This window comes from Ictalurus punctatus, chromosome 15 (genome assembly GCF_001660625.3).
Source record: "Ictalurus punctatus breed USDA103 chromosome 15, Coco_2.0, whole genome shotgun sequence".
Lineage (NCBI taxonomy): Eukaryota > Metazoa > Chordata > Actinopteri > Siluriformes > Ictaluridae > Ictalurus > Ictalurus punctatus.
This window is the reverse complement of record NC_030430.2, coordinates 18,569,270-18,577,921: the sequence shown is the minus strand read 5'-3', so window position 1 is coordinate 18,577,921 and position 8,652 is coordinate 18,569,270. Positions and strand designations below refer to the sequence as shown.

Sequence of the window (8,652 nt, the reverse complement as noted above, 5' to 3'; positions counted from 1 at the left end):
GAGCAAAGAACTTCTCATTCTTAAGAATATTCAGAGACTGGAATTGGCGTGTCAAATAGTTTGTCTTCTGATGAAAATATCCTTTAAATTTAGTCAATATTTCATCTTATTTATTCATATTAATCAGTTTTACTCTGACTAAAATGGCATCGAATATTAGTATTTTTATTTGAATAGAAAATGCAAATTAAACAAAATATTCACACATTTTCTATGTTAACTTAAACATGTATTAACGACAACGTGAAAACCTGATCACCTGAAATATTATGAGTACTCTATTGTAATACAATATTGTGAGTTCTTTATGCTTTAGTTATTCTTTTGTGTTTTAGTTAATTGTTACTAAAAGAGCATGACATACAGTGCCCTCCACTAATATAGGCAAGCTTGGTAAATATGAGTAAAGAAGAATGTGAAAAATTGTCTTTATTGTTTAACCTTTTTTTGTTTAAAAAAAAAAAAAAAGTCACAAAAATTCTGCTCTCATGGATCTCCAACAATTGCAAACAAAACACAGGTTTATCAAAAAACTTTTGTCAAATATAGGTGTGCAACAACTATTGGCACCCTTTCAGTCAATACTTTGTGCTACCTCCCTTTGCCAAGATAACAGCTCTGAGTCTTCTGCTATAATGCCTGATGAGGTTGGAGAATACATGGCGAGGGATCTGAAACTATTCCTCCATACAGAATCTCTCCAGATCCTTCATGTTTCAAGGTCCACGCTGGTGACTCTCCTCTTCTTGTTCACCCCACAGGTTTTCTATGGGTTTCAAGTCAGGTGACTGGGATGGCCATGGCAGGACCTTGATTTTGTGGTCAGTAAACCATTTTGATGTATGTTTTGAATCCTGCTGGAAGATCCAACCAGGGCCCATTTTAAGGTTTCTAGCAGAGGCAGTCAGGTTTCAATATCTGTTGATATTTGATAGCGTCCATGTATCTTAACAAAATGTCCAGGTCCTTTGGCAGAAAAACAGTGCCAGAACATTAAAGAGCCACCACTGTATTTAACCGTGGGCATGAGGTACTTTTCCATATGATACCTCTCTGTGTGCACCAAAACCACCGCTGGTGTTTATTGCCAAAAAGCTTGATTTTGAGTCTGGCAAACTGAAGACGCTCGAGTTTGTTTTTGTATAAGAGTGGAGGCTTTTTTATTGAAACCCTTCCAAAAAACTTGTGGTGATGTAGGTGACCTCAGATTGTAGTTCTGGAGACTTTCTGACCCAAAGACGCAACTAACTTCTGCAATTCTCCAGCTGGGATCCTTGGAGATTTTTTGGCCACATCCTTTTTACAGTGCATTGAGACAGTATAGACACACATCCAATTCCAGGTTGATTCAGAACATTTCCAGTTGACTGGAACGTCTTAATTATTGCCCTGATGATGGTAATGGGCATTTTCAGTGCTTGTTCTTATAACCACTTCCCATTTTGTGAAGCTCAACATCCTTTTGCCACACATCACAGCTATATTCCTTACTCATTGTTATAAATGACTAATGGAATTTGGCCTATGTGTTAGCTCATATTTATACACCTGTTTCACAGGACGTCATGCTTGAACAATTTCCTGTTCCTAGTTACTGAGGTGTACTAAAGAAATGCAAAATATCAATGGGAATATACTTCAAATATATTTTTCTCATAGGAATTTATAGGGGTGCCAATAATTGTTGCACACCTATATATATATATATATATATATATATATATATATATTAATTATATATTATATATATATATATATATATATATATATATATATATATATATATATATATATATTAATTATATATTATATATATATATATTATATATATATATATATTATATATAAAAACCTGTGGTGTTTGCTATCCATGAGAGCAGAGTATTTTTGTTTTTTTTTTTTTTTTTTTTTTTTTAACAAAAGATCAAAAGGTTAAACAATAAAGACAATTTTTCACGGCCTTCTTTGCTCATATTTACCAAGGGTGCCAATATTAGTGAAGGGCACTGTAAGTTCAAGTTCACTTGTACGTTCACGTCATTTTGTGCACAAGCAAGTTGTAATATTACGTTTCTGTTGTGTACATGTGTGATTAATCTCATGTGTATATGATGAGTCATTAGCCTGTTAGTGAAGCGCTTCAGTTTACCGGTGTTCATTCGTTGTTCGGCTTCAGCTCACGCAGCTTAAATGGGCCAATCCCCTATGCCTGGATTATTTTAAACACTAGAAGTATTCTTTCTAGATTATTCTTCTTAGAAAAACCTTGTTAGTGCATTAATATCTTGCATGTCATTTTAATTAAAAACGGTGCTAATGCTTGCTACACATCTTAAATTCGAATGCATAGTTTTTGCATACAAAGGTGCATATTTATCTTAAATTCGATGAATATTTGTAGTTGAATTTTTTTTAAAAATTTGACAACCCTAGAGCAGACAAGAGGACAAAAGCAGCACGAATGGCTAAAATGTTAGTGACATTCATTCTTGTGTAAACAAACACAACTAAACACAATGGGCAATATCGAGGTCTGCAAAAATGATGAAACTCAATTATCCTTCATTTATATTCTAAAATGTCATTGAAAGTAATTAATTTTCATACACTCTATTAAGAACATACTTTTTTTTTTTGTCTGATTGCTTTATATCCCTCTAAAATCTGAGGGCAAAAAAGAGATGTGAACAATAATGTGCAGAGCCAAATGATGGCACATCATTTTTGTGATTCAGTAGGCAATTACCGATTGATTTAGTGCAATGCCATTAGTGAAATAAAACTCTCTCCATTTTTCTTTTCTTCATTTCATTCACATGAAAACCAGAATCATAAAGATGGCCATTTAATGGCATAGCATAAATTGCAAAATATTATTGAGTCCTCATTTTTTCTTGTATTGTCTGCATTGTTTTGTACTGTATGTTCAAGGAAATGCATGGAAATTAAAATCAGTAGCGATGGCCATCCCAGTTCCATACACAGTTTATTACCAGTATAGTTGACATACTGTTCACATTTCATGGTTTATTGTTTGTCAGATTCCTGATTGTGGCTTTAATACTTCAGTAAAACAGGATGTTTATACCTCTACTCAAGACTCTGATTCACTGATTCCAAAAAGTGTTTATTTCTTCCCGCTAATCATGCTTATTATTTAGCCATTAAAAATGTAATTTGTGCACATTACATCCAACAAGGCGTGAGGAGGAACTGATGGACATTTTAGGACTTATACATGGTTTATGGATGAACTGTAATAAGTCAATTCAGTAAATTGATGGCCTACTTCTCTCTGTAATATAGAAGGTATGTCTTGAGTGGCTCCGGGAGAGGCAGGCTGAGGATCATCTCCCTCAGGAAGTTAACAGGAGCCTCTGTAACACCTGCCTCTTTCCTCCTTCCATCCTCACTTTCTCCAAGCTCGTCATCCACTCGTTCGCAAACCCCCCTGCAGTCCTCATCGTCATCTGACTCCGACTGGTTGTTGTTGTCATCTATAGCTCTGGGGATCAGGCGACTCATGAACATATAGTGGTTGGTCAGGAGGGTGGAGTCGCGTTGTTCACGTCTCTGTTTCAGACGAGACCTGCCTCTGGATCCCACCTTCTGGGGAAGAGGCCACGGACCAGACACAGATTTCTTCAGGGTCTGACGGATGGAAATGCGAGCCAAGTCCTGGAGGCTTCGCACTTCAAACATGGCAGCTTCACGAGATAAAAAAATACATCATTCATCTTTAGTAACCACTTTATCCTGGTAAGGGTGGCTGCAAGTCCGGAGCCTATCTCAGGAACGCTGTGTGTAAAGCAGGAATGCACCCTGGATGGGACCCCAATCCATTCCAGGGCATCATGCACACATTCACACCTAGGGGCTATATAGAGTAGCCAATCCACCCTCTGGCATGTTTTTGGGAGGAAACCCATGCAGACACTAACCGTAGTTTAGATTTCAACAGGGGATCCTGGAGCTGTGACATGGCAACACTAATCACTGTGTCACTCTACCACCCATGAAACAATATAGTAACTGAAAAAGACCTAGCCAGACATCAGAAAGTTCATATTAATTTCGAAATGTGTTTAACAAGTAGTGCATCGTCAGATAAAATACACTGAATTACTGCTGTAGTATACTTACGTAGTGGTACTGCTCTGGGTTTGCCATTTTCTCTGTGTTTTGGAAGCACAAGAGGTGCAAAGGACACAGCAATGATCTTCTTTGTCTCCCATGAGTTGTACCCTGTCCGAGTAATTTTGGTAAGCTGAAAGACAAAACTGCTTTAAGATTTATTAACAACTAAAAGATTTAAAAAATTTACTGAGAACATTGTGTATACTCAATATTCACACTAAAACCTAATATAGAACAATTACGGATCCCTCCAGAGTTACAACCCAGCAGTGGTAGCTCAGTGGTTAAGACTTTGGGGTACTGATCAGAAGGTCATGAGTTCAAAGCCCCGTACTGCCAAGCTGCCACTGTTAGGCCCTTGAGCAAGACCCTTAACACTCAACTGCTCAGATGTATAAATGAGACAAATGTGAGTCGCTCTGGATAAGGGTGTCTGCCAAATGCCATTAATGTAATGATTTGTAATGTAAATAACACTTTAAAATTCAATATTTAAGTTTTTTTTAAAAGAGTGTGGCATAATAAGATATGGATCCAGTAAGTTTACAATGTTTACATCACCTCCATTTTCATCATGTCACTACACTCTTTCCTCAAGGCCTCTTTGGATGGTTAATGGTTCTTGCTTCATAAAGAGGTTCAACATTGTAATTGTTTTTTCTTTCTTTCTGAAAGTAAAAAACACTGTCATAGGGTTCTTTATACAACCTTCAAGAGTTCACCCCACAGGGACAAACTGAAGGACCCCGTATTTAATTACGAATTTAAATAAAACAGAGAACTTGACTTCCACTTCTAACACTGAAATTGAATGAGCAGTGCACCTGACACAGTGAGTGTATGTCTACTTATATAATGTAAAAAAAAAAAAAAAAAAAAGGTTTAAAAAATATCTACAGACTATCTACGATGGGTTCTCCATACAGAGGGACAAACTGAACTACAGTTGAGATTCTTTTAACAGTGTAGGTTTTCTTCTAATGGGTGTAGAAATAATGATAACCACAGGATAGATACCTCACCTTTTCTTCCAAGGGGAGCACCAAAATACCCCCAACCTTTAGCAGGTTCTTCATGAAGTCCTCATGCTCCCTTTGAACCCCTGCTCCACAGTACACTCTGTCATACTGTCGGCTCTCTGGGGCGATCTCCAGACAGTTGCCCACTACAAATGATGGCTCACAGAACTCAAACCTGATGCACGCCATATGATATAGTCAGTTAGCATAATACTATAACCCACGTTCTACTTTATCTTATTTGTAATAATAAACTATAAAAATTTTAACAAACACATGGATACTGACTTGTCAAAGCTGTCACTCGTCTTGATAAAGCAGTCCAGCTTCTGATAAGCATACTCAATGACATCAGCATGGAGTTCAACACCATGATTTACACCAAATGAACCTAGACAGTTTAACATCGTCAGTAAACATGAAGAGAATCCAGGAAAATATCATTCAGTTTCACAAATCATGTAACCACCTCTACTGTTGTGTCTTTCAAGAATCTGTTATTTTAAATATGGTATTATTTTACATATAGATTACCATGACACAACAACCACGATGTGTGCTTTAGTGTGCAGGAGTAACCACAGAGATGTTCCAGTACCCAAAGAAAAGAAAAGAAATTCCAGTCTGTCATGAGGATTAACTTACTGTCACTACAAGTAAATAAGACATTGTATGTACTACACTCTTACTTTTTACACTAGACATGATGATAAGATAATGCAACATTTTCACACCTTCCTCTACCCCACGTGACAGGCAACCTCATTTGGAAATGGACACTAAATACCAAATTGTTAAGGCCACTTGTTCATTCCTTTTCATACATCTCACACTTACCCAGTATGAGGCCCACCATGGTGCTGAGATAGCCTGTTCCACTTCCCAGGTTGAGGAAGGACAGGCCAGGCTGTAGGTCCAAAGCCTCCATCACCTCAGAGTAGATGCACGGTGCAGACAGGTGGATATTGCCATGTCTCCAGGCCAAGTCCTTATAAGCACTGTCACGGAACTCATCTAAGTAGTAGTCGGCTCGGTCGATGGCCCTGAAAGCACACTCCACCAGGTCTGAACGAATGTACTGGGCCTCTTTCAGGTTGTCAATCAACTCATCATTGTCCTCTCCTGCACTTACTGCACCTCCCATTGTTGCTGAGGAAGAACACAGGGTTAGGAACCAACATGTGGATGTCATGTTGGTACTGAAACTCAGTGATGCAGGACATCTAAATGATACGAACACAGACAATCATAGAAGGCTCCATCTAGCTACTAAAAGGTTATTCACTTTGTTCCTCTGAGAGAGCCATTAAAGCAGGGGTGTCCTATTTTATCTGCAAAGCGCAGGTGTGGGTGCAGGTTTTCATTCCAATCAAGCAAGAGCCACACTTGATTCCACCTGTTTAATCAGTTGAGCTTGGCTTTCAATAGATTATCAAGTGTGGCTTCTGCTTGGTTGGAATGAAAACCTACACCTACACCAACCCTTTCTAGATAATATTGGACACCCCTACTGTAAAGTTCTTACAGTATGTATAACCTTACAACAGAGAGTCTCCCTTTTTAGAAAAGATTCCAAATAGAACCATTGAAAAGTTAAAAGTATTAACCAACAAAGAAGTCTTGTAGTACCCTTTTATCCAGTCTCTACTGTGAACTTTCTGTAAAGTTCTTTGGTTTGCCCCACTGGGTGAACCTTTAAAGTTTCTATGTAGACCCATACAACAGAAAGTTTCCAAATAGAACCCCCATACAAGGTCAGAATCATTGACTATCCAGAACCCTTTTTCATAAGAATGTAGGAGATCCAGAGGACCCATAATGTACTTTGAAATTTGTTTAAAAAAATGTAAAAACAATAGGGAGTAGGGCACCATATTGGTTACAGACAGCCTGTGTTTTATTAATATACTATGACATCTATTTTTCACCGTCATTTCACTCAGGGTGGCACAAAAGCCTCACAGCTCCAAGATTTTTATTTGTCACATACATTGTTATATAACGTATATAACTTGCAATGAAATGAAAACCTGACTGTGCATTTAAATACTAAATAAAATAAATCAGAAATTTTCTGGCTTGGGTTACTGTCTGTGTGGGGTTTTGTGTGTCCTCCTTGTGTCCTTGTTGGTTTCCTCTGGGTTTTTTCGATTTCCCTCCTACTGGTCGATGGATTGGCGACTCCCAACTGTCCATAGGTGTGAAAGGTTGTGCACTTTGTGCCCTATGATGGACCCATCCAGGGTGTATTCCCGTGCCTTGCGCTCTCCGGAGAGGCTCCTGATCCACCGCGCCCCTGACCAGTATAAAGCAGTTATGGAAAATGGATGGGTGGATAAACGAATGAATAAATGAATGAATGAACCATTTCACCCAACTTAAAAGAAGAACTTTGCAGTTTCCCAGATCTTTCACATGGTGTCGCTGGAAAGCAGGAACTCCTAAATTTCTCAGGAGACTCTACCTGAAAAAGTGCACCTCTGAGAAAGATTCCCACCAATCCTCCTACAAAATGCTCAAAACAAAGCTGCACCATCAGAGCTCACACTATTAGTGTGCGTTTAAAGGCTACGTTCAAAACATCACACAACTGTACTAAGTAGTATATTAACCTGGAAGGCCATCTGCGGTAACTATGGTAACTGTGCTATGGGATTCATAGTGATTAGTACGGCATGTGTGCGTTTTCGGATGTAGCCAAATTAAAGTTGCAAATTAGTGACACATTAAACAAAAACACATCTGTTAATATGCACGTTGTTTGGAAATGCCCATGTCCATGTTGTTGAGATTAGAATTCGTAGGTGTGCAATAAAATATTTCAGTCCAGCAGATGATGACAATATGGATTCCATCTGGTTAATAAAAAAAACACGATGATACATGTTCGGCTCACCTCCAGCTGTAAGCAGTCGGTCTGGATGGAATGAAGGCTGTTTCGCAGGTAATGTGCTCTGTGCTGTAATCTCCAGTCTCGTTAGAAACAGCACAATCACCGACGTAATGCTTTACGCTTAATTTATCTCGCGTGTTGGTGTTTTGTTAAAGCTGTGCATGTTTTATAAGCCTGTCGTCTTCATCCAGAAACCTTCAGCACAAAGCGGCCACAGTTCTGGATGTAAACACTGAGCAGCTGACTGCGTGACGTCACACACAAAAATATGGGTTTTTATATATATATATATATATATATATATATATATATATATATATATATATATATATATATATATATATATATATATAAATTTATATACACACACACACACACACACACACACACACACACACACACACACATATTTTATAAACCCATAGCTGCCAGAGCAATACACAATGTGTGTGTGTGTGTGTGTGTGTGTATATATATATTTTTGCTTAGGCCTATTTGCTTGGTTTTGTATACAGATTAACACTTGATACACCAAAGACAGTTGCGTATATTTATCAACTCACTGAGAATCGGCTCATGACAGACTCGGTTCATAACAGAGTC

The 8,652-nt window shown here is 38.0% G+C and overlaps 1 protein-coding gene across 3 annotated transcripts; it reads right to left on the bottom strand.

Moving 5' to 3' along the window:
* Positions 1-2,969: 2,969 nt before the first annotated feature.
* Positions 2,970-8,284, bottom strand: pcmtd2a (protein-L-isoaspartate (D-aspartate) O-methyltransferase domain containing 2a). 3 transcript variants are annotated; one of them, XM_017487515.2, is made up of 8 exons: positions 8,053-8,284; positions 7,535-7,620; positions 7,245-7,452; positions 5,994-6,305; positions 5,445-5,547; positions 5,160-5,331; positions 4,144-4,267; positions 2,970-3,707 (listed from the first exon to the last, which is right to left on the bottom strand). In XM_017487515.2, exons 4-8 carry the CDS (start codon positions 6,298-6,300, stop codon positions 3,286-3,288), a joined length of 1,128 nt encoding a protein of 375 aa, XP_017343004.1. In that variant the 5' UTR covers positions 6,301-6,305; positions 7,245-7,452; positions 7,535-7,620; positions 8,053-8,284; the 3' UTR covers positions 2,970-3,285. The 3 variants fall into 3 exon arrangements, with proteins under 3 accessions (XP_017343004.1, XP_017343003.1, XP_053542481.1); XM_017487514.2 differs by lacking the exons at positions 7,245-7,452; positions 7,535-7,620; XM_053686506.1 differs by lacking the exons at positions 7,245-7,452; positions 7,535-7,620 and having other exon boundaries at positions 3,570-4,043.
* Positions 8,285-8,652: the final 368 nt, after the last annotated feature.